General features: G+C 42.7%; 1 protein-coding gene and 1 long non-coding RNA gene across 2 annotated transcripts in view; one reads left to right on the top strand and one right to left on the bottom strand.

Annotated features, from left to right (window-relative positions):
- The window catches only part of LOC135911875 (uncharacterized), a 351642-nt gene that overhangs the window by 306095 nt on the left and 18991 nt on the right, over nt 1–26556 (bottom strand). The gene's annotated exons all lie outside the window — the stretch shown is intronic.
- Nucleotides 1–26556, top strand: part of LOC135911844 (uncharacterized) — a 44231-nt gene that overhangs the window by 3189 nt on the left and 14486 nt on the right. Inside the window, exons 2-3 of the mRNA XM_065444182.1 lie at nt 21353–21415; nt 21775–21908. Of these exons, the coding sequence (XP_065300254.1) occupies nt 21353–21415; nt 21775–21908 (197 nt within the window). The remainder of the gene's footprint in view (nt 1–21352; nt 21416–21774; nt 21909–26556) is intronic.

The raw sequence follows: 26556 nt of genomic DNA, 5'->3' as shown, positions 1-26556 counted from the left end.
CTGGACTGCATTTCAACTACACAAGACTAGAAAAATTCGAAAGATAATGCAAACGTGAGTGTTCGCGTTTGTTGAATATGTTTCGATTGAATACACAATCTGCTGTGCATAAGGAGACACAATTATAGGTACTTTTCGGTCAGCTAGAATACGGATTAGATGTTCTTATGTTGACTGAAACGTGGTATGTGGAAGAAATCAATGTTTGCGTTTCCTGGGTATGACAACTTTGCTCTGAATAGAATAGCTAGTATAGGAGGAGATGTATGTTTAATGGTGAATGAACAGATTGCTTGTGAGTTAGTACCCTATTTCTCTCGCACGAACACCGATTATTAATGTTCATAACAAATATACAGCCTTCTCGTTCATCATAGTACAGATCATAGTAGTACGACCTATCTGTACATAAAAGTAGACTAAGGACAATAAACGCACAACCAGGGCCCTTTCAAGATATAACACCTTCCACAACGAAAACTTTCCGAGCGAAAATTTGAGCATTTCTTTTGATGAGAAAGCTTAAAGAAAGCGATCTTTACTGCGCGTGTGATAGGCCTGTAAATTATTTTCTTTCGCGATACAACGCTTCATTACCACACAAGTTCTTGTGAACATAAAAAAAATCTGTAAGCCATGGACTAAACCGGAATTATTACGCAAGATTTATATTAAGGATGGGATGTCTAAAAATTTTATAAATCTCGTGATGTTGACTTACTCAGAGGTTATAAGACATTTCGGAACCACCTAACGGAAGCGTTCTTTAATGCAAAAGATGACTATTTATGCGAGCTTGTTTCCATGTCAGCGTAAAGAACAGCCATAACATGGAAAAAGCAAAATACCACACTCAGTCCTTCAAAGCATTTGAATAATTTAGCAAAGATAGGTCAGAATAATGGATTCACTTGGAAACGATCATCATACTTATACAACGATTGTTTTGTCAATGTTACTGGACAAGCGTTACTTACCACGTTGCTTAGAACATTGCATTGACAAAACTGATCTCATCTTTTCACAACTTACAACTGTGCTAGCATCGGCGCAGATACTAATAACATAGAGCCCGTCGAACACGTTACAGACAATTTCGCACCTTGCCTAACACATTTTATTATTTTCTACTTAGTGAAACGCGTTTTTCTGAAAGAAATGGAAGTCGAAAAAGTAATAGTGTTCCAGAAAAAAGGAGAAAAGAGTAATATCGCTGACAATAGCCTAGTGTCACCGTTATCAATTTTTCAAAAGGGTTGAAAAAAGAAACTTTGCTAACATTGTCTAGCTTTTGCAATAACCATGAGATAATACCTACTGCACAAATTATGTTTGTGGAAAAGCGTTCAACAGAACTCACTACGCTAAAACAGAATGAGTTCATTGTTGAATGCTTTTGAGGAACAACATTTGGCCCTGAGGATCTATGTAGATTTTCCAAAAGCCTTCGACTATCTTAATCACAACTCGTTATTAAAAGAACTAGAAAAGCATGCATTTGTCGTCAAACTCTTGGCCCTTCTCGGTTGATATATAGGTTGCAGCCATCAGTTCATAAATATAACTTGCAATTCATCCGATGTTAGACCAATTTTATCGGGTATTCCACAAGGAAGTATTCTTCGTCAACATCTTTTTACATTTTGCATATATCACATATATGACTAAACATTATTATTGCCAAAACAAAAGCTGTGCCTTTACGTCTGTAAAATAGGGACGTGGTGACTGATACAGTTTTGAGATGTACCGATGCAAAAACAGACACAGGTAAAACATTTAGGATGCTTGGAAGGAGATTTTCCAAGACAATAGTTTGGGACGACCACGTTAGTTATGCTGAACAAAAGCTTTCTAGTATCGTACGAATAAGTTACTGTAACTGTAGCATTTCCACGGCACGCAGCCCTAACAGTTACGAGGCACAGACCGCGTGAACATAGATGTTTATTTAGGGGCGTGCGATCGCTTTTATCCTCTGAAGTGGGAAGGGAAGTGGGAGTGGAAAGAAGGAACGGAAGAACACTGCGCATGCGGAAAACAATCATGACGAAGCCAGAACACTGCCCTCTCCTCAAAAGTGGAACCGTTGCACTGGCTTGCGCTGCCTCGTTGACCGCCGCAGGACTTGCTGCGAAGTTTCGGCCGGACTCAAGGTTGTTGGGAGAGGTGGGGTGCGAGGTCGAATGCTGTCGTCCACCATTTAGGCTGTATCTGGAGAATTAACTGGGGCGGCCGCTTCCAAGGTGCACGGCCAGCCCTCGCAACTTGTTTATTTCCTTCATGAGTCCGAGCTCGCGTCCGCATCTGCCCGAGCATTTCACGCACATTTCGTTTTCGCTCGCTGAAGATGCGGCATGCGGTGACGAATCAGTTTCGCAACATGGAAAGGAAATGTTTCTTTCTCTTAGCTCCGGCTTTAGGACACTCCAGGCGGATGTGGACGACGGTGAGGCTCTCACCACATCTACCACAGGTTAGAGGCTAATTTTCAGTAAGCACAAAATTGTGGGCGCCAAATGTGTGCCCTATTCTCCGACGACAGAATAGGACATCTGTTCGCCGTGATTTTGTTGCGCAGGGCCAAACAAATCACTGCGGCTTTATAACGTGCAGCTTTACATTTATTTCTGCTTCCCACATGCTTTGCCAGTGGTTCCGTTCTTTCTTTTGTAAGAAAAGCTTCAAATCTGTGACAGGGACAGCAGCCATAGGAATAATTGGTAGTGATGCGAGTGATGTGGCCATTTTGCCAGCCAGTACATTACCCTCGATGCCTATACAGCCAGATAACTAGCATATTAGTACACGTCTTTGCGATAAATAAATGCTGCATTAGAGAGTGTAGAGTTCAATACAGACAGACAGACAGACAAGAAACTTTAATTGGTCCTAAGGAACTACCGTGTCGTAGTCGCGGGCCGCACCTGCGCCGGGGGCGGAAGACCGTGATCTTCAGCCCTGTCGCAGGCCCTTTGGACAGCCCGTGTAGAGTTCAATGAAAACAGGATTTGCGTGCCTTTGTAAAGAAATCAACACTTTTACAAGACTGAATGAGTTTGGGAATATTATGGCTCTGTCGAGTTTTTCATTTTTATATGCTTTACTGCAGACAGTACTGCATAGACATCTGCAGTCAAGATACTTGTTACGGGGTTCAATACGTCAGATTTATAAAAAGAGGGACCGAGAGCAAAATACTATACGCCAGCATGTTATTTTGACGTGTCTGTGTCGAATTCGGACCAGAACTACTTCGATTGAAGTTCGCGGAAATGCATATCGATTTAGAGGTGAGGAGCGTATTTTGTGACCTCTAGTAAGGTTACATCACAGTCTGTCACCTGCCAGTGCAAGGGCGGTAATAGCTTAGCTGCAGGCACTAGGCAGTTTTCGAGAACTGGGACATCTATTTCTTCGATAAGTTCTCTTATACGCAGTGACAAAGGAAGTCTCATAGAGAGTCTAATAAAAAGTGTTTCACAATTGAAGGCGTTAACGGTTATGAAACACGGCTGTTCCTCATTAGAGTGCCCTTTGAGAATATAGGTGAAGTTTATTTACGTTCTCTGAAAATGCAGTGACCCCTCGTCTGACTCTACGTATAGACTTTCAACAGGGCTTGATCTAAATCCGCCAGTAGCCAGGATTTAGATACCCAGATGGTGAACGGGATCTAACATCTTTAGCGCGCCCAGGCGGCAGAGTGATATACTATGGCACCATAATCTATTCATTATCGAACTAGGCTCCTGTAAATATTAAATAAACACTTCCTGTCACAACACCATGCTGTGTGGGATATTATTTTACGTAAGTTCATTGGTTTTACACATTTTACTTTAAGACATTTTATGTGTGAAATGAAAGAACGCCTGGAGTCGAGTATAACCCCTAGAAATCTGTGCTCTTTGTTGACAGGAATTTGTTGTCCGCCCAGTTCTGCAAAGGCATCTTGAACCAGGCCTCTCTTTCTTGTAAGGAAAACATGATAATTTTGTGGAGGTTGGTTCTAAATCCATTTTGCTCTGTCCACTTGGGTACCTTGTTTAAGCACTGCTGTACCTGTGTCTCACACACTGTGAGCTAGCAGGATTTCAAACCTGCTTGTATATCGTCTATGTAGAAGGAATAAAAAAGCTCGTGGTAATGATGCACGAGGCGTGTACATCTTAACGACAAAGAGCGTGCAACTGAGTACGCAAACTTGGAGTATCCCAGTTTCCTTTATAAATATACGCGACACTGCATTACCTATTTTCACCTGAAATGTACGGTTGCCTACATAGCTTTCCATAATGTTAAACCTGTTGCCGTGGACGCCCAGCGCCGAAAGGTCGCGCAGGATTCTGCACCGCCAAGTTGTATCGCACGCTTTTTTCATATCAAGAAACACGGTTAAGAAGGAATGTTTATGTACGAAAGCATCGTGAATGCTTGCTCCGATTTGCACGAGAGGCGCACGAGTTGAGGTCACCCTCCCCTAAAGCCACATTGAAATGGTTCAAGCATTTTCCTGGGTTCTGGAAATGAACGAGGCCACGATTGACCGTTTTTTTTTTTTCAAAAAGCTTACAAAGGTAGTTTGTAAACGCTATAGGACAGTAGCTAGGCAGCAATGAAGTATCTTTACCGTCCTTCAAAACAACGATCACAATTGCTTCTTTCCACTTGGATGAGAGATAACCAGCAGCCCAGATAATATTGAAAAGTGTGAGTAGCGTGATTTCTGCAGGTGCCTAAGCATATCGTACATGTTTATACTGGGGCCCGGTGAAGAGCTCACACATGCTGAAAAGGAAGCTTTAGGTTCGGAAATGGTAAAAGCATGGTTATAAGAATCACTTGTTGATACATTTCCGATTCAGTGGCTTGAGTTCTTCTGTTGCTTTATGTTTCAAAAAGTTCTCCAAATAGTGAGTGGAGCTAGAGACACGCTCGAAGTGTTCACCAAGAGCGTCGGCCAGAGTCCTCCAACTTGTTTTTATCCATATCAAGGACAATGGATGAATTTGTTGTCCCTTAGTGTGTATGAGTTGATATCGGAAAAGAACCTCTCCCAGCTTGTCTTCTTAGCTTGCCTTCGCGTTCGCCTTCGTTGTGATTTAATATTGTTAAATTCTCTCGAATTTTCTGCCGTTTGGGATCGGCGCAGTATGTTCACCCTTTCTTTTGTTTTTTTTCCCGCCTCCTTGCACTCATCATTCCACCACGCTACTCGTCTTTTGGATGAGCTACCGCTTGATTGTGGAACGAGGCCATTCGCTGCTTCCACAATAAAAATGGTAAGATACGTTACAGCGTCTTCAATTATAAAATCAGTGATCAAATCTAGTGATAGCCAGGTCGATTCCTTAAAATTGGTGCCAGTCGGCAGGAGCTAGCTTCCACCGAGGCGCATGTGGAGGGCATTCGTGTTGTACAATTAGGTTTAAAACACAGAAACATCGTCACTTCCATAATGATATTTATTAACGCTCCATACTAAGTAAGGGATAAGAACTGCCAAGCCAATAGATTGGTCTATAGAAGAATTGTGATATATATTTTAATATGTCCTCTCGTTTTTACTGAACAGACATGTACCGTGTTTACTAAAACTCTCTATCAAACGACATCTCGCGTCGCATTGCGACTCTCCCCACATCGTGTCGTGAGCATCAAACTCTCACACGAATGTGAAAGGCTCGGGAAGGTGGATAATGAGGTTATAAAAGTTTGTTTTTTAGAGATGATGGTTCGGGGGCATAAAAATTGAACATACTGTGATGAATGTATAAAAAAGAACGGCCCGAACTGCTACTGTCTCAAGGGGCACCTGAAGGGCGACGTGTGGCCAAGCTACAGATTTGTCGGCTACTATTGCTACACCACCAGAGGCGTTAGCCTCGTAACGGTTCCCTCGGAAGATAAATATTAGCTAAGAAAATTAGTCCGTAGGTTTCAGATATGCCTCTTGAACAAATAACAACTTTGAAGTGTGTTTGTGTAGGAGTTCTGTAATGTCCTCGAGGTTATCCTCTAACATTTCCCTGTAGTAATCGTTTCTCCATATTGATGAATATGTTTAATCCTGTGTGTCTAACAGATCAATATTGGCTAACGGGACATTTCCAGGCACCGTGGATCGCGAGAATCTCGCCGCTCCATTGGCGCTGAGTGTCGTTGTGTCCATCGCCTCTTGCGAGGCGATGGACAAAACGGACACAATGGATCCCCTGACCCGGAATGGATCACTTCAGGTCATGATCAGGAGTGCTACGCCATTGGCATTGAGCTGCCTCGGCGGGATAATTATTTCTGTGATTAAAGCCCCACTTCGCAGTTCTCTGTATGTTCCTACCCGTCCTGATCAACTTTACAACCAGTGGTAGTTGCCTGCTTCCTGATCCTGTTCAATACTTTTTATCACTGCACAAGGATAACAAAATTTATCGTCCAGCGCAAACTAACCAAGGTCCTCGCACTTGAAGGGACACTAACGGCAAATACAAAGTCAACGTGGACTGTTTAAATACCATTCCAGAAACCTCTAAACGCTTGTTCAATCCCAAGAAGAGACTTAGTTTATGAGAAAATTGCATCTGAAGAGTCAGAATACCTTTTCCGGAATTCAAATTTCCCGCCACCCAACCGGTGCAGCGGTGACGTTGCATACACCATCAATGCCCTTTGCTGCCGGGGGTGAGTAAAACGGGGATCGACCAATGGTGGCATCCGACCAGGACAGAGCGGTGTATTCACCTCTGCAGCTGATTTTTGGTCAAGTCGCGTAGGCCATTCGGGCATCCCGCATCAATACATGGAATTAGAATTCTCTGCTACTTGCAGTTTGTGCGGGTTCCGCCAGCCAGCAAGCCCAGCGCAGCACAACACGATCAGGAAAGTACTGAAACACGAAAGCGTCGTCAGCGCAGAGTCGAGTGAAAACGAAATTTTCGATCGGCCGCATAGTTCTCAACGGTAACGTCAATGAGTTCTTTTTCTGAGCATGAAATGGAACTGGACAAATAGTATTTTATTTCATCTTGTACAATATGGGAATGTTTTTGTGCAACGACTAGTTGAGTACTAGTAACAAAATTTAAGTGAGCAGTGGTTTCATCATCGGCCAAGTGCTTGAATGTCCCGGGGGAGTCTCTAATCAAGTCTTGCATTTACCTCAATTTCTCGATTATAACAGCTCTCTTCTCTACAATACTGACGCCTTAAAGATTCTCGCACACTAATCTATCCCTTTAGTTGGACTTTCTATTTGCCTTTAGTGTCCCTGTAATGTATCAGCATGTCTTTATATGTACGGACGTGTGCTTCTGAAGCTGAGGATGAGTCTTCGCGGCATCGCATACATGTTGTTTTATTAACCCAAATTTCCACAACACCACTTCGGCGCCGTGTTGATTTTGTTCACCCTCGATATTTTCGCATGTGTAAAGAAAATTTCACAACGAAACATGTGCTTTTCAATTTCGAAATGTGGCAGTGGGGTCCTGCTTTAAACATTACGTTTCAAAGCGATGATTCATACTCAGGTCTGAGTATATCTGTTTGAGTTATATGTAAATATGTCATGTGCAGCATTTCTATCATGACAAACGAACTAATAAACACAACTGATCAAATTTCAACCATTAAACTGTTGTTCGCTGCATGTGTCCTCGTGTCTGGTAACGGTTTCACTTGTAGGAACGTATTTCAATGGAAACTTGATGTCGCAGAGCGCCGTGGCGCTGATCAATTGCCGCTGCAGGAAAAATAGGGCAGTTTTGTCTGAACGGCCAGCAGTGACAGCGATATCATGCGTTATCTCTTGAACTATGCGTGGTAACTATTGCTATAACTTCTATATGAACAACTCAGTTAGGGCAAAAGGCAAACGACCTGGCCGCTCGCAGGTGTCTAGCAAGACTGGCACTACGAAGAGCATCACTAAAGGTGTTGCAGAAGACACCTGTCAATGGTGCTTGAGATGAGGGCAATGATGGTCTAATTAAACATTTTACAACTTCCTTCGATGAGAACGAAGGGAAAGAATCGGCTTTAGTCAGAACCCAGTAAAATTTGACATATAGTTAGCCTCACCACCCGTTCCGCTCAAACCAGTTCCTACACAAAGCAGCTCAAGTATGTACACTGGCGTGCGTGGGCGAATACGGGCAATGCTCATGCCAGCAGCTGAAGTTAGAACGCAGCCTTGGCTGAGCCACCGAGGCGATTTGTTGAAGCGCTGACGGTGCGCTCACTTCGCTTGACCTTTTCTTCAGTGGAATGCATTGGACGTCACTGGAGATCGATTTCTCAGAGCGCAGGTCACGCGTGCACTCTCGAGCTCGAACACAAGATAATGGCAGCGATGACACTGACGGCACGACTCCGCCTCGAGCGTCCACTTATCTGCTACCACAATAGAAAAAAAAGCAGAAAACAAATAAACACATCTAGCACCTACAATCAATCCAAGGCAAGAAAGTGTTTATGTATCTCAGCGAAAACAAGTTCCCGTGTATAATAAACGTCAGAAAAAACATTCTACGCATCGCGACTTTACCACCTTTCCTCCTACCAAGAATTGGGAAGAAGCAGTTACACTACTTAAAACGTGAGCTGCCTGTCACGATTCTATTTTGTCTGCTTGTTTGTTGTTGCATACCGCTGTGTGCGCATTTGTTCTTTTTTGCTTTTTCGTTACTCCTTAAATCTTCAACCGATCTTCTGCTTGAACTTTACTAAATAGCAATCGCTGACATTTTAAACATTTTGGGTAGGTGGCCTGCTCGAATGTATATAAGTAACACATGTAGCCAATTTCTAGAACATTATTCGGCTGTACGTATTTTGCAGGATGGAGCTGTTTACGAAGACTATTCTGTATCTATGCTTCCTAGTACTTTCTCAAAGTACAGTCACACCGACGGTTGCTGAAGGTAGTTAGTACACTTTTGTTCTTTCTGCTAATTCAATATAAAATTATATTGAACTTGAAAAAAAAACGTGCATGCATTTCATTTTAACGTTGTTGTATCAATGAGGTGTGAAAACTGTCTGTTTAATGCTTTTCTAGTGTCAATGAAATACGTCTATACAGTTCGTGAAACGTGTACACTATACTATTGTTAGCTCGACACTTAACATATATGCTTCGTGATCACAAAATCTGGTAGCAGTGTGGTGTGTTGAAAGATATTGCAACAAATATTTTATTGCATTCTGCAAGAGCAAAAATTGGTTACGACTCAACATAAGCAAAATATTACAATATAATATGCTCTTTTTATACAGACCAGACTACTAAATGATGCATGAACTGGAGTACCAGAAAACGTTATCCAACGAGGTTTTTTTTTCACTTGAAAGCCATATGACAGTCACAGGAACAACTGGGCATTTGTTTTCGAAAAAGATGGACGACACAAATGTGCTACCTGCATGCTATAGAAAAGGATAAGTCTAAATTAGCTTTTCCCCCAAAGTGTGCCCAAAATGTGGATGACGAGTCTACCTTGCGTCACACCTAATATGTGTCATGGTTCTTTTGAAAAGTTTATTTTAATGTTGTGCACCCGATACTTGAGAATTGCAAGCGCTCTGTTATGTGAAGCAATGGTTTGGTGCCCCGCTCAACGTGCCTTAGGGTGTTCTGTATCCAATGAGCATTGGATTATTGTTACTAAATTGAGCAAACTAGGCTCTTCTTTTAATATTCCTATAACACAATACAATTTAAGATCTATGAATCTTGGCCTTCAAATCTTGCTCCGTCTTCCAATCCTGCATTTTTCTGGCAATATAAATGTCTGTCTCCAAATTCAGCTTTCTTGTAACAAAATAGACGCAGTTCTTGCTTACTGTCAGCATCAGCCAATGCATTTAGTTAATGTTTTGTTACATAGGCAACAGCGGATGTCCGAAATCAGCACGCACACTATCCTACAAATTTTGTGTAAACCACACGAGAAGGCAGACGCAGCCCTAATGTGGAAGTGTAGCAGAAATGCGTGCGCAAGTGCCGCTAGCCTTAGCGTCATCATTTTTGTACTACATCCTGACTGTATTGCACCCCGAATCAATGATGCCATGAGCTAGTGGTCAGCCATGTCACGTATGGCAGCATCATATTGCTACAAAGCCTACTTACAGTATTTCACATATGGCCTATTCCTATGGCATTTGAAAAAGTGTAGTTGCAAGCTTTCTGGTGATATCAATAAAGCGCTGTCCTAATACAAGTGTCCCGGTGAAAATACGGTTTCTTATAGGGCTATCAGCTTCGGTTGCATGTGTTATTGGCTTTCATCACCTTTGCATACTAAAAAAAAATTACTAGATTGTCTCACCTTTGTGTGCAATATGTTTTCAATTGAACGCGCTGGCTACCTGTGTAAAGCTGGTCTCATTAATATTTACGGCATCTTTAACACTGATTGCTGTGGCGCAATGTTGTATAGCTGAACTCATCGGAAAATATTTTCCTCAAGCTGAATGAATACAGCTGTATGTTCTGCATAACAACAAATGGCACTGTGTCATTACGAAGTCGTTACGTTATTATGAGCATGTACACGTACTTGAATCCTTGCTTGCCTTCATTCATTGTGTGGACACCTTCATCCACAACAATTTTGTGATTCTACATGCGACAATTACTTCAGCCGATAAAGCTTCATGGGAGACGCGACGTTATTGCTTGTCACATAGACAGAAACTGTGTCTGTGCTTGAGACGGCAAGTGTACGAGTGGAGGCAGCTGCACCATACTGTTTATTCGCACGTGAGTGGCGACACACGACTGTGCGACGGAAGAAAAACTGACGAATAGGACGCACATTTTTTCCAGTTTAGTGAACAGTATACAAACAGCACGGCCGGTTGAAAAGATTTCGCTACATTACATATGAACCCTTGCTATTGTGATTTATTATAGCCAATATGTGGACGCTTCAGGCGTACACGCGCCGTCGTCGTGGGCGTCGTTGTCGTCGAGCTGCCTTGCTGTAAACGGCACATGAGTGGCACGTGCGTGATAAAGAAGCCCTCCAGACATGCGTCGTGTGCTTTACTTCAATAGCGACAAAGCTAATCCCCTGAATTATCTCTTTTAAACCTCGGTCAGCATTCTCGCTTTCACGGCTGCAATGAGCGATGCTCAACCAAACAATAGTGCATCCGCCGAGCAGCTGCACGCTTGCTACATCTTCGTTCATGCACTGGTCCCAGAAAGACAGAGTAAATGTCGAGATACGTACATATATGCATTTCTGTTTTGAAATACTGAGGAATACCAGTTTTTTTTCGGTTTGATCTCGTGATTCGTCATAACGATATTGTTTTCAGACAAGCTCAGAGCAGTGCTAACGCTGGCAGTTGGTTGTAACGTTTCCTCCCTTCGTGCGAAACAGAAAAAATTCTCCGGCTTGTGCTTCATCCAGAGCGATACACAAATATTTAAAACCTGCCATTAGTTTGGATAAAAGGTAACGCAACAACACAAAGAAAACATCCGTTAGTAGCTCTGGGAATGTTTTATTGTTACGTCGGCGGTTGCGCTCTATCGCAACAGCTCTACAAAGAGGCGTAGTTGCGGCACATTTTTCAGCATTTCAGAATAGAAACCACACTCTAAATATTATTGTGTCTCACCAATGATGTACGGAAAGAGTACAGAAAAAAGGGCGTGTTAAGAAGCCCACGAGGCTGCCCAGATATTTGCCATATAGCAGGTAACTTCCAACAATTTCACTTGATTATTTCCACATAAGCTTTCTCAAATAACCTTTTGAAGAGTTCACCACGGCCACAGCTGTTCCATGGCTGATGCTACCGTAAAAAGGCAATCATTGCTTGACCAGGGTAATCATGTGCTAGTTGTCCCCGAACACCCATGCGAACGCAAATCTTGGAGCAACAACTGTATTTGTTACTTGAAATCCTTTGGATGGTTTCACGGCGGCCTTTTGTCTCGCATATAGTGTGTGGTTTTTCTAGAGTCAGGGATCCTCTTTAAGAACTCCGGTTAGAGTAGGTCAAGTCACGAAGATGATAGTAGAGAGATAGGACAGAAAGTGCGGGCATGGCGCAAAATGACAGTAAAGGTAGAGGAGGGCGCGCGTGAGGTCGGACCACCCGATCCACAAGAGACACCAGTGCACAGTTACGGGCGCGGATGGAATCAGGCGCTTCGGAAGGAGGTGCGGAGAGGTGCAGGCTAGCTGCGAATCCATGATGCGCAGCCGACACCGCATTAGTCCTGCTCAGCTTCTTGATGAAAAGCTATTTCAGTGAAGTTTCAGCCAGCATACTGCGGATGCTGTGGTTTTCTTCAAACAATCAACGGGGAGGATATTATTACACCAAGGTTACTGTGTAGTGGCACCCTGCAGCATGATCACATTGCGCTGAGTTTTAGGCAGAAAAAAAATATATATAACAAAGTAGAGAACAAAGATGCAGACGCATGCAGCGATATCGCCACTTTGTTTACTTGCTGATGTTCCTCCATGGTTTCGTGATCAACCCATGACATGGGGGCATGCAGCAGCTTAAGTAACAAAGCTATCACTAGCTTTGACAACAATCTTCCATAGACTTCATCATAATATTTTTTACTAGATTCGGAGCTACAATACACACCTCTAGGCTGCGCAGGTATAGGTCCATTACAAATGTGCACATGGAAATGTACGACACAGGTATTATAGAAACCATTGCACCTTAATAAACCATCATCGTTGTGTTTTATTTCATACTGAAAGCACCAATTGTGATTCAATAGAAGCCAGAATTGCCACTCCCGTGTAGGTTTGTTGGTATGGCATGTTTAGGCTGTGTGCGCTTAATCTCCGTTTTCGTCTTCCATAGCTCTGTCTAAAGTTAAGCGTTGTGTATGGGAAATATCTATGCTATTTCGCAAGTGCGTGCGAGGCGCACAGTTTAGCTGATGCCCGCCGTAGTTGCTTACCTACTATGGTGTTGTGCTGCTAACGATGAGGTTGCGGGTTCGGATTCCGGCACCACCTCCTCGACGCTCAGTTCAATCCCAATGGTACAGTGTAAAAATGATTAGCGCCATGAAAAAATTTGATTTTGTGCACGTGGGCTGCAAGCCATGTTTCAGTAAGTGTTATAATGCGCGTAGAGCCTGTGCCAATGGCAGAAGAGAGTGAGTCGTGTTTATTGAGTATATTTCTGATATAAGTGAACAAAATAGATTGGGGGCATTGTGAAGTACAGCCTCTACTCCTCATTATCTCCTATCTTGAAGTGGCTTGTGCAGTGTTATTACGCGGGGTGGTGCTAATGCGTTGTAGCTTAACCTCTCCGATTTTGTCTATCTGCGCGTTGCTGAGAAAGCGTTTATTCTTTATGTATAGCTTGTTGTATCGAAACGGTAATCGCGGTGAGTTTGGTTGGGTTCCGTCAAGTTCAAGTATTTTTTTGCGAAATGTACTGGTTGACGAGCTGTAGTTTTTGTCTACAATGAAGTGCTGTTCCTTTTTAAGCAGTTGCAGCAGGATAATTTTTGTTGTTTTGTTTGGAAGTTTCCAAATTGAACTATTGCTGGGCAGCACTTACTCGGTGAAAATTGGCCTAGGCGACGGGAGGGCTGAATTGATTCAGGTGGAAGCGTATCTAGTACCGTCGCTGGTACGCTAGTTAGCCTAGATTCTCTTTCAGCCCAAGGCTCGTTGCTGTCTGAAAGGCAACGGAAAATTAAATTGTCCTGGCGCGACCTCTATTCAACATCATCCAAAAGTGACTGCAAGGGAGCATTCCTACAAGAGACTGTTTAACTGCGATTTGCATGGTGGCCACGTTGTTAGTAAAACTTCCCAGCGTCTCAGATTTATCTTCAAGAGCATTGAGTCTCAGCTGAATGTCAGTACTCTTAAAGTACAAGATAATAGCTGTCGTAGTACAGTTATTTTACTACCGTGCGTTTCTTCATGTATATTCCTGTAAGCTTCGCCATGACCGCACAAACAGGTGATAACTACCTCATCTAATCACACTATCAAAATCAATATGATTACGGCACTCAACAGTGGGAGCTCCGTTATTAGCCGAAAAGCAGCAAGTGGCATTAAACTTGGCAAATCGCTATTGTGATTGCATCGGGTAAACCACACCATCCAGGTTATTACGCAACTACCAGAGATAACCTATAATTACCGAAGCATTACCAAGACGTACTGTTCTAACATCGTCCTCGCTCGCCATACGCTGTGTGTGCGAGTGAAAGCGTAAGACCGTGAGCCGACGACGGCGACTCAATCTCGCGTGTGAAAGTGGGGAAGCGCGCACATTCTGACGTACTCCTCTTCCCCGGTGCACGAAGTGAAGCGTAACTGTAACATTTTAATTATTTGACAATGTGTTTCGATTTCTGGTTGACCTCCCGGATTAATATGACTAAGTGACTAGAATTATGTTATCGGCAACAAGCTAATTTTGACAATTGTGCAAAGATTCTGAAATGATCATCCTGTTTATTTTATCCAGCATGCATATGACGACTGAGAGATGTTTTCTTTATATATGATGAAGTAAACAAATTGCTTAATACGTCACACCGAAAGAACGTAGGTACATATTACAGGGATCTAACTTTTAAACAGTCAATTTTGCTGTGTCATGAAAATTCTTATGCAGCCTCAGCTTATTCTCACTGCAGGAAGTGAGCCAAAATGGCAGAGAATGCCATAAGCATTCGAAATCGGTGAAGATCCTTCAACGGAAATATAGGGGCCGCGAGAGGGCACCGCACTTACGATAGTGTTTGGAACAGATACCACTGGCAATCCCGAAGTTAAAGGTCTGCGAAAAAAATTCCGCTAACATTCCTCATTTGATAAAACAGATAACAAGGTATTATGTAGGAGATCCTACAATGAACTTCACTTATATTGAGAAATGTGACACGTGGCCGAAATCGCTCGTATTTTGACATTTGGGGAGCACAAAATCACCAACCGACCTCGTGCGCATAGTGCGTGCCATCTCCCCTCCACCCTCCCCCCCCCCCCCTCCTTTACGGATGTAAGACTTCTTCTGGTATTGTCAGTCCTCCAAGCCAGAAAGGCCAGTGAGGTCATTTTATCTCTGTGTTCAGATATTTTCAGTGATATAAAATTTAGGCGTGATCCCCCGTCTTTGCAGGCTCCCATAAAAAAAAAACGCTACGTAGGCATGAATTGGTCTAAAACTAGTGACAGAAGACCTTGCACACAGTCGGTATTAGAATTGAAGGAAACATGCAAGGGTGTTTGAAACTTGGAGCATATCCGCACTTTTCTTACCCATAAATATGCCCTTTCTAAATTTATGCTGTTGTGGGCACTTTAAAAATCAGTACGATAATTGCGCATAACTTTCAGCTAGAGCTGAAACTTGTCACCTTACGGCTTATAATCATTGTGAAAGAGGCGTTCCTGAAGCAATGGTTGCGTGGAGAACACTGCGGCTCATTCCGGTGATGTGAACTTCAAGACAATTATTGCTGTATAGATTTTCTTAAAAAGACATATAGGTTTAGGCAGCAACAACTATTTCTGACATGTATGAGGCAGTTCACAGTAGAGATAGTGTTCGTAACTTGGGAGCAGCAAACAAGACATAGATGGAGAATAAGTACGTAAGTAGAGGGCACCATGACTTTTTTGTAACTTTGCCTAGCATAAGATGAATTCAAGTTTTCTTCTTTGATTATAGAGTGAAAAAGGGTTCAATCACTTGTAAAATATCGATGACCTTACATGTTAAGACCTTGACATAACGGATTTCTTGTCCTTTTACTAAGTTTTCCCTTTTTTTTCTCCTAGTGTCTGACATTTAGTAGATAGAACTTGGTGACACTTGACAACGTCGTGCTGAGATTAATAAATTTTGTATATGTCCACTTCGGCCACTTCGGCCACTTGAGTATCAAGTCCAGGATGCGTCGGGTGGTCTTGATCCTTCTCTCCTTATGTATTCATCAGAAAACTGCAGCAGACGTTAATAAGGAAGGCAAGTCTGCGAGTCTCTATAATCCCTTAGTGCCTACTACAAAAGCTAGCACCGTTGCTACCTGCGTATTATTTTAAAAAAGAAGCCATTGTTCCGTTTTAAATACACGTAATAGGTGGTTACTCGGCAGTATGTTCATGGAAGCGTTTACTTCCGATGTAGTGGAAAACGTGAAGCTCGTCCGTGTATGTGAACAAGGAAGCACTCATTTTAGGGGAAATACTGGGTACAGATTTATTTATGGGAATTAAATGTAAAATGTCCCCGTTTCCTTGATTTCTGCCCATCATCTCGCTTTTGAAAGTAGACTGAAAAAGCGGTAATGCGGTAATGTTACCTAACTGAGATATAAAATTGTATTGTTTAGTGTACATTGTTCTGCAAGTTGCAAAAATGCTTCGGTAATTATAGGTTATCTCTAGTAGTTGCGTAATAACCTGGATGGTGCGTGTTTACAATAGCAATGGCGATTTGCCAAGTTTAATGCCAATTGCTGCTTTTCAGCTAATAACGCAGCTCCCACTGTTGAGTACCGTAATCATAGTGATTTTGATAGTGTGATTAGATGAGGTAGTTATTACCTGTATGTGCGGTCATGGCGAAGCGTGCAGGAATATACATGAAGGAACGCATGGTATTATTACTACAGAAAGTACACAATTTAGATGTGGTGAAGAACGCAGAAAACGAAGCGCACTAGTATTAGAAGTCAAGCTCTAATAGCAAAAACACTTTACTTAGAACAGTACGATTTACTTTTTTGTACTCTCGATAGTTTACCATTCAAAATAAAGCGATTACTTTTTTTATTGGTTTCCGATTTTCACTGTTTTAGGCTGCAGTCCAATATGTCCTGCAGTCCAATATTCATGAATTAGCGTGTGTGGGGTACTGGGAACAATAATAGCACAAGTTGTGCTGACACACAAATATAACATTTTTCTATTCTTTAAAACATACAGCACGTACTGGAAACGAAATCGAGCTTGTTGTGAACGTCACGTATGATTCTGGTATACATGAAAAGATAAAGGCTGGAAACACATCAGCCTACTTCTGTGATTTGTTTGAAAAGGTAAGCATGTGGTAATACGCTTTGGCTAATGCTACTTAGGATGAGCGAGTTATTTCTTGTCCGCTCCGTTTAAGATATACAACCTAGATTTCTATTTCTGATCCGATACATACACGCACATCACACACACACACACACAAACACACACACACACGCACGCACACACACACACACACACACACACATATATATATATATATATATATATATATATATATATATAAATATATATATATATATAAATAAACAACTCCGAAGCACGCTTACAGCTTGGTAATATAACAGCATTCGTGCCTCGGAACGAGCCCGTCCCTTTTGTTTATGACCAGGTCGGTACCGCTAGGTGGGTCGGTATCCTACTGCTTGGGTTTTGAGCAAACGCCGCAAATCCCCTGCCATCTCTCCAGCTCGGCTTCTACAAACAATTGAAATTCCCGCGAACCTTTACTTGACGTGGCACCTCAGCCTACTTGGCTCATTTTCATGCTTGGTACAGGTAGTCGCTACAAATTGCCGGTGGGCCAGTGCGCACATGAAGACCTGAAGATGCGACTAGCGACGATGAAGATGACGTTGTGGCGTTAATGTTGTGCGTTTCCTAGGTCATGTTTTGAGGCATTTGCGCGAACCGACTAGTTTGTTAGCGCCATCTATGTTCGTGGCTATTAGGGTCCGTTCGTTCCGGCTTCGCAATGACACACATACGCAACACACACACACACAGACACACCCACATATATATATGCATGCATTCCCACAAAAGTCTCAAACCAAAATGTCACGCTCTAAATACAAGAAATATAAAACATTTCTATTTTTTACGACTTTGAACATTAATACATTTACGCGCGACATTTGAATGCTTGCGTGTATTGTTGCATGAGAAGGTCAGACGTGTATGTCCAAATTATCAGCATCATCAGTAATTGGGTTGCAAGAGATATGTGGATTCAAGAGGGGAGCGAGGAAGCCGAGTTGCCGGAAGCTGGAAAATCACATTACTCTCATGTTCTACCTTTCCAATTCAGTTTTGTTTAAATTCGGAATATACTGGAGACTGGAATATACCGGAAGAGAGTAAGAATGGGCTGGGGTACGTTTAGCAGGCATTCTCAGATCATGAAGATAAAGATAAAGTGTATAACAGCTGTAACTGACCAGTAGTCACGTACGGAGCAGAAACCTGGAGTTATACGAAAAGGGTTGTACTTAAATTGAGGACGACGCAACCATCTATGGAAAAAAGAATGATAGGTGTAACGTTAAGGGATAAGAAAAGAGCAGATTGAGTGACGGAACAAACACGGGTAATGACATCTTAGTGGAAATCAAGAAAAAGAAATGGGCATGGGCAGGACATCTAATGAGGAGGGAAGATAACCGATGGTCATTAAGGATTACGCACTAGATTCCAAGGAAACGGAAGCTTAGCAGGGGACAGCAGAAAGTTAGGTGAGCGGATGAGATTAAGAAGTTTGCAGGGACAACATGTCCACAATTAGTACATCACCGGAGTAGTTGGAGAAGTGTGGGAGAGGCATTTGCCCTGCAGTGGGCGTAACCAGGCTCATGATGATGATGATGATGATACTGGAAACCGCCTGCTCCTTGGCCAGTCTCAAATATTGGATATGCGCCAGTGCTTGGAAGACAAGAGAAAATTGCAACGGGAAAGATTATTATAGTTTAGCGCTTAAGTCGGAATCACGTTGCGGTTACATCTGGTGGTAAGTGGCCGGATTGGACATGAGGTGCAACTGAAAGCAACCATGGGAAGCTTTAGAGCAGTGTGATCGGATTGAGCTGGTGTCATTGAAACGGACACATACCCATGTGACGAATAGACTGAGGCCTTCTGCTACCACCGTATCTTGCGTTCTTGGAGCTCTCAGTAAGGAAGGTGCACTACGTGATGGAAATTCGACCTACTGCGACGAGCAGAAGTCTCTACTGGCAAAGCAGAGAGGAACTGGTGAAAATTGGAGTCTCATCGAGTGTTTTCCTTCGGGAGATTCCACCGTGCATTCAATACGCGACAAAGAACAGAAAAAATAAAGTGAATGGCGCCTCGAAAGGACAGAGCAATTGATAGCCGACTAAAGCTGTCCATAGTCACTATGTGCCCTGCTTGTCAAAGGTGGCAACACTCCAGGCCGCCACCAAGCATGGGACCGGAGGAGACCATCGGTCTTGACAGCGACAGTGATATAAAGGGTGGTTCTTTGTATGGCTGACTTAGAGGTCCTAACATTTTCATTCACCCTCACTTTAAAGAAAAATGGGGAAAACCGCACCTAATTATAAATATTCGTCATCTAATTCCAAAGTTGAGTCAAAGCAATAACAAGAACGATCACAAACGTAACGCATAAAAGGATTTGCCATTATCATCACAGATGACACGTCCCACGACAAAACGCATGACGAAATTGGGTAATGAAGCCGGGTACACTGGGTGCTGATACGGCACGCTTTCCCAAGGAAAGATCTGCCACCACGTGACGTATCCCTATTTGCAGCGACCTGTCATGATGCAACTTTGTCCCACACTTTGTCAGGTGGCAGTTGCGTGTGAGGTAGCAGAGGGGCACGCTCAGCTCAGCCTTTGCCAGGATTCAGTTTTGAAATTCAATGGTGAATGCCTCATATCTGGTTAACCGTGAGGGTTTTTTCGAGATGTTGGGGTTTTAAAATGTGAATGCCTCGAAATTCTTCGTATGCTTGTTTCCCATTGATAAAGATTGCAAAGATTAAAAAAAGACCTTGTTCGTCACTTTACTTGCAGCGCTTAGACGTACAGACGGGTTCCCCACTATCCAATTCAAAGACGATGTGAAGGGTAGAAAAGTGGCTGCAAATAAAATTGCGGCCAACTTTTAACAAAGAAAGCAATGAACAGCGTGAATTAAACTTGCATGTTACAGAAAATAACACTGCATTATACGTCTATATTTGTCTGGAAGTGTTTCCACGATTCTTCACTTTCACGTAAACTTGATTTAAATGATTGGGGCATTAGTTATGGGCATAAAGTTTCTAATTATATTACCTAGATGAATATCTGGCGCTGCTGCGCTGTGGTATGCATTGGAATGCTGGTATATTGTGACTTCGGATCGGTATGGTTCTCGGAGACGCAGACAAGCAGCATTCCGTTTGTCACAATGAATAATTTACTACTGAAACAGCACGTGAAAAGCTGTTTTGGATTTATTACACAAAAACATGCTTTGTTTAACTATGAAAAGTTATATGAAACATAAAAGATATCAGTGGGCCGCTAAAGTTGGAAGACAGACGACAAGATTCGTGCTGGCTTTGGAACAGTCCGACATCTGTTCTTGCTTTTCTTTGCTTGGTTATGCATTGTAGGTGAGTAAACTTCACTGGAAGATGTAATCTGTGTGAATGGAAACATTCTATGAAGATTTTACTTTAAGAACACGTTATGTGTGTAACCATATCCACATTTTAGAAGAAGCCTCTAACAACACCTGCCAACAAGACCTCGCAGACACATCTACCGTCATTTCCATGGCGGCACAGCTCCCCTTAGGAAACTCGCATAGACGGTTGCGCCAGATTTTCTTCTAGTTGTTATAGTGAGAAACTCTATAGGTATGGGCATTGCATTGTTCCACGCATGAAAACTGTAGTTGGCGATGCCTCACAGTAATATGTTGTACAGTTTCTTTAACAGCTTTCTTGCAATATTGTTACCACTAATTTTAAACACGCATTCATGATACAAACCCAATGCTTGACTACTTTTTTTATTTTATTCGTTTTTTTTCGGTGAGTGAATTCGCTAAAATTGCGATTTCTTCAAGATGCCTTAGTCAAAGCACTTTCTTGTCTAATATTTTTAATGCCCTCTTTCTAAATAGCGTCCGAAGACTTCTAATGTCATCTTCCAGATGTTTCCAGCTCACAAAATGTGCAGCTCATCGTTAAAATCTTTCATATCCCTAGATGATTGTTATGGAAACAAACGTGGACATTGATTGTATTCGGCACAAAATGTAATACCAGCTGATACTCTTGCACGACGAGTTTCTAAGCGGCATACATTTTCCCTAATCCATCAAAATCGCAGAGGTTCATAATCAACAAGTACATGTGTTTATAACGTTTCTTTACTTTTATCAGCATAATGCAAAGTTGCACGCGATGACCTTCTGCTGTCAAAATTTCACACGAAACAATTTTGTGTTTTCTATTCTATATACGGAAAGAAAGTATCACAATGGGAATGTGATCTCTGTTATCTTGCAGGTGGAAAGCGCTTTCCGTAATCTTTCGGTAAACATACGCATCACGTTTGAAGGGATATCTCAGGTAAGTAAAAAGGACCATGACATTTGGAAAGAACACAGAAAATGAAGCGAAAGAAATGAAAAAAAAAGAAAGACCAAGTGGTCTTGAGTTGTTTCGATAGAAGATGTTTTAAATGAGTGCATGAGCTTATATATTTGCACAGTACCAATCAATAGAATACCTACACACCAAATTATTAATTCACACCATGCGCTTTGTAAAATGAATTAAGCATGAACTAAACAGGAAAAGCTCCTTTATTCGTCGCCGCTATAGCAACGTTCACATGGTGTGTACGCCAGGCGAGCTATTGCACACATGCTTTAGAAGTATGTAAAGCGTTTTGTTCCTAAATCAATATTACTCCGTTTCCGTTTCAGAATAACAATCTGTCAGTACCGTTAGAGGAATCGAACGGAAAGCTGCTTGATCGCCAAAGGACACTGCAAAAAGTCAAAGACTACGGCAAACCTCTAGCTGACAAAAATAGGAAAATCTACTACTTGTTTGTTTCGTGAGTGAAACCGGTTTCCTGTCTGGCACTATGTTTGAACTAAAGCAATCAACTATGCCTCGCATTCGTGAGCAATGAGGGGCAACTATTTTTCGGTATTCGAAACCAACAGGTAATGGCGCCATGTAAAACATTACATGTGCTCATGTTGATCGTCAGTTTAAAGATAATCAATACTTACTCCCACGACCATACAGAGGACGCGGATTTTTGTGTTTGCTTGAGGCCTTCTTTTTAGCTGTAAATGAACAGTTGGGCCCCTAACGGAAATACCTTGACACCCATTAATTTTAAATCAGAGCTGTCTTCTTGTAACAAAAGTGCACTTCATGAGCGCTGTTTGTTTCCTCCATGCAAGGATGACTAAGACTGTAGTAAAATTGAGCGCCAGCGTGTTTGATTTGAAAATGCTGGTCGCGAAACTGTTCACCCTCATCGCTCTTTTCAGGATACTATGTCGTAGTGGAAGCCCAGGTGGCGCACATGGGAATGGGAGGTGGCAATTTTGCTGGGTTCGGTAAAGATGGCGATATTTCTGAGGTCACTATAGATGATGAAGTGCGCGAAGTATTTGAACAGTAACCTGCAGAGCAGAAATATCCAACTGTTACAGCAAGCTTCAACTGCGCTGCGTTCTCCCTTGATGTCTAATGCGAACGTCTTGGTTGCACGCTCAACCAACGCAAGTGTTCATCATCGACAGGTGTGTCCGGGTGCGCGACGGTAGAGCACCCGATAAAGGCTAATTAATGCTTAAACATTACCCGGTGCTTGGAGGAATTGAAGACGTGTTTTGTATATTCAAGATATCTATTTTCTACAAGTGTTCACAAACGTGCCACACACGTATTTCGCTTCTGTATTGGTGGATACGCTACTAGCCATACCAAAACCCCGGTGAGGAGGGCTCAAGCACTGAATGTTGCAGAATGGCACAAATCTTAGTAAGAGATGCCACCAGCAGCCAGTGCACAGTATTTGCTATTACCTGCTAGCTACAAAATAATTGCACCGGATGTTTTACGCAATGCAGTAAAGAGGTTGGTTGCCTTAAGTGACGATTCTGCAAGGAAGCGGCAAGCACACTGGCTTCTGCTCACGTGTCTACAAGAGAAGGACGAGAGAAAAGGCGCTCTATAACGTAGAGGATATGCTTGTTTCCGTAATAGGTGCCTTTTGTTGCCGGCAACCACCGGTCTGCTAGTTTTCCATCTATGAAAATGGCCGGATGCAGATTCAGTCAACTCCATCGAATTTAAGTTGGTACCATCGGAAACCAGTGCAACAGCCACGAGGCCACCTGCGCGAGGCTGGTCACCAGACGGCGGTGATTGGCGTGAGGTGCAACATTGCTCACGAGGTCTCCGAATAATTGCTAAGCTGGGCATTGAACTGGTCGAGGTGGCTTTATACTAACGAAAGTTGTCGATTGTCTGGATAACGGTTTCGCAAATGGCTGGCGACCAGAGTGGCACTAGACAAGTGAGTGCAGTCGGCTCCTCTATTCTCCAGTTAGGCAAGTTTGTCAGCTCACGTGTGGGGCGGAAAACATTGGTCGCGACTATGAAACGCTGGTCGCGATGGGTGATAAAGTGTAGCCATTGCCCCCCCCGCCCCCTGAAGTTCTTTTTGTGCATAGTTAGGGACTTGACACGAACAGATTTGGTGTCTTCACTAGCGATGGAAATGTTATTGGGTGAATCCTTACGAATTAGGATCGCCCATTAGGTGAATCGTCTTACGTTAGGTACGTTGTGAAATATGATAGGCATTAATGAGGACACCACCCCAGCGAGGAAGATCATGTAACTCAGTTTTCAGTGCACCATTTTTATAGGACCACACTGAAATGCCCAAAATGAGAGGCACAGGCACAATAGCTTCTAAATGATTCTCATTTCTGTTCGGTTCTGTTCCGTTTTCTGTTCCCAGACCGTAATCACTGCGCGCGTGACGTTGCCGAGTGTAGCGACGCGGGACTCTCATTCCTCGTTGCTAACCATCCAGCTTTAGCCAAATCGTAGTGGTCCAAACTAGACGTGCAATTGGCACACGGACACTATGCTACCCACCAGAGTTGATGACGTAGCGCTGTAAAAATTTAAACATTTATTTGTAAGATGCTGAATCATTGAGACGTATCACTATGCTAAAATTATGCATCGCGATCCAAGATATCAGAGTGCATGTAGCCAGATGAGCTCCGATTGATGAGGGCCTTGTCAGAAACAGCCACGATTCACTTTTCCCAAGATGCGTAGAAACCTTTTGGCACCATGATGACTCGATGGGGTAGTATTGAAAGTTCCCATTATCTCAATGACGTCAGCAGGGCATCATGCGGTCCCTGCAATATATAGTGCTTGAAGGGGGAACGAATTCTTTCGTCTTTCTAAGGACGAAATTTGTTCATTCTTTTCAGGTTGAAATACACGATCCCCATCGTCGTGTAGCCGTCTAGTGATTTTCACGTCCGTTTTTAAAGCTTTGTCAAGATGTCATTTCTTCAAAGCGACGCCACTTGAACAGGCTTGCCACAGATAGGCAAAAACTTTACACAACGTTCCACGACGCATCATGCTATACAGAAGAAAAATGTGCACCCCTTGTAGAATTTATTATCGAGTCGGTGCTTGCAGGTCAGCGCCAAGCTACTCCTTAATGTCCACGGCATAATTCACTCACCACATTTATTCCCTGCATGCTGTAGAGCATGTTGTAAAATGAAGCCGCCGCCATTATGATTGAAGATTATAAGTATGAGCTTGCAATCAATTTTGTTATCTAAAAAATGGGTTTGCTAACCTGCAGTAGGTCATCATCATCATGATCATCATCAGCCTGGTTACGCCCACTGCAGGCCAAAGGCCTCTCCCATACTTCTCCAACTACCCCGGTCGTTTACTAATTGTGGCCATGTTGCCCCTGCAAACTTCTTAAACTCATCCGCCCACCTAATTTTCTGCCGCCGCCTGCTACGCTTCCCTTCCCTTGGAATCAATTCCGTAACCCTTAATGACCATCGGTTATCTTCCCTGCGCATCGCATGTCCTGCAAATGCCCATTTATTATTCTTTATTTCAACGAAGATGTCATTTACCTCCATTTGTTCCCTCACCCAATCTGCTCTTTTCTTATCCCTTAACGTTACACCCATCATTCTTTCCATAGCTCGTTGCGTCGTCTTCAATTTAAGCAGAACCCTTTTCGTAAGCCTACGGGTTTCTGCCCCATGCGTGAGTGCTGGTAAGACACAGCTGTTATATAATTTTCTCTTGAAGGATAGTGGCAACCTGCTGCTCGTGATTCGAGAATGCCTGCCAAACACACCCCAGCCCATTCTTATTCTTCTGGTTATTTCAGTCTCATGATCTTAATCCGTGGTCAATACCTGCCCTAAGTCGATGTTTTCCCTTACAACTTCCAGTGCCTCGGGACCTATCGTAAACTGCTATTCTCTTCTGAGACAGTTAAACATTCCTTTAGTTTTCTCAAGAATAATTTTCAGACCCACCCTTCTGCTATGCCTCTCCAGGTCAGTGAGCATGCATTGTAATTGGTCTCCTGAGTTACTAAGCAAGGCAATATCATCAGCGAATAGCAAGTTGCTATGGTATTCTCCATCAACATTTATCCCCAATTCTTCCCACTCCAGGTCTCTGAATACCTCCTGTAAACACGCTGTGAATAGCATTGGAGAGATCGTATCGCCCTGTCTGACGGCTTTGTTTATTGGGATTTAGTTGCTTTCTTTATGGAGGACTACGGTGGCTGTGGAGCCGCTACAGATGTCTTTCAGTATTATTACATACGGCTCATCTACAGCCTGATTCCGTAATGCCTCCATGACTCCTGCGGTTTCGACTGAATCAAACGCTTTTTCGTAATCAATGAAAGCTATATATAATGGTTGGTTATATTCCGCACATTTGTCTATCACCTGATTGATAGTGTGAATATGGTCTATTGATGAGTAGCCTTTACGGAATCCTGCCTGGTCCTTCGGTTCACAGAAGTCTAAGGTGTTCATGATTCTATTTTCGATTACCTTAGTAAATATTTTTGTAGGCAACGGACAGTAAGCTGATTGGTCTATAATTTTTCAAGTCATTGGCGTCCCCTTTCTTACGGATTAGGATTATGTTAGCGTTTTTCCAACATACCGGTACGCTCGAGGTCGTGCGGCATTGTGTATATAGGGTGGCCAGTCTTTCTAAGAAAATGTTGCCACCATCCTTCAACAAATCTGTGGTTACCTTATCCTCCCCAGCTGCCTTCCCCCTTTCCATAGCTCTCAAGGCGTTTTTTACTTCTTCTGGCGTTACTTGTGGGATTTCAAGTTCCTCTAGACCGTTCTCTCACACATTATCTTCGCGGGAGCTACTGGTACTGTATAAATCTCTGTAGAACTCCTCAGCCACTTGAACATTCTTATCCATATTAGTAATGATATTGCCGGCTTTGTCTCTTAACGCATACATCTGATTCTTGCCTATTTCTAGTTTCTTTTGCACTGCTTTTAGGCTTCCTCCGTTCCTGAGAGCATGTTCAATTCTAGACATTTTCTACTTCCTTATATCTGCTTTCTTACGCTGGTTGATTTAATTTGAAAGTTGTGACAGTTCTATTCTAGCTGTAGGGTTAGAGG

Source organism: Dermacentor albipictus, chromosome 10 (genome assembly GCF_038994185.2).
Source record: "Dermacentor albipictus isolate Rhodes 1998 colony chromosome 10, USDA_Dalb.pri_finalv2, whole genome shotgun sequence".
Classification (NCBI taxonomy): Eukaryota; Metazoa; Arthropoda; class Arachnida; order Ixodida; family Ixodidae; genus Dermacentor; species Dermacentor albipictus.
The sequence above is the reverse complement of the archived record's forward strand: the minus strand, read 5'-3'. Positions and strand labels throughout refer to the sequence as shown.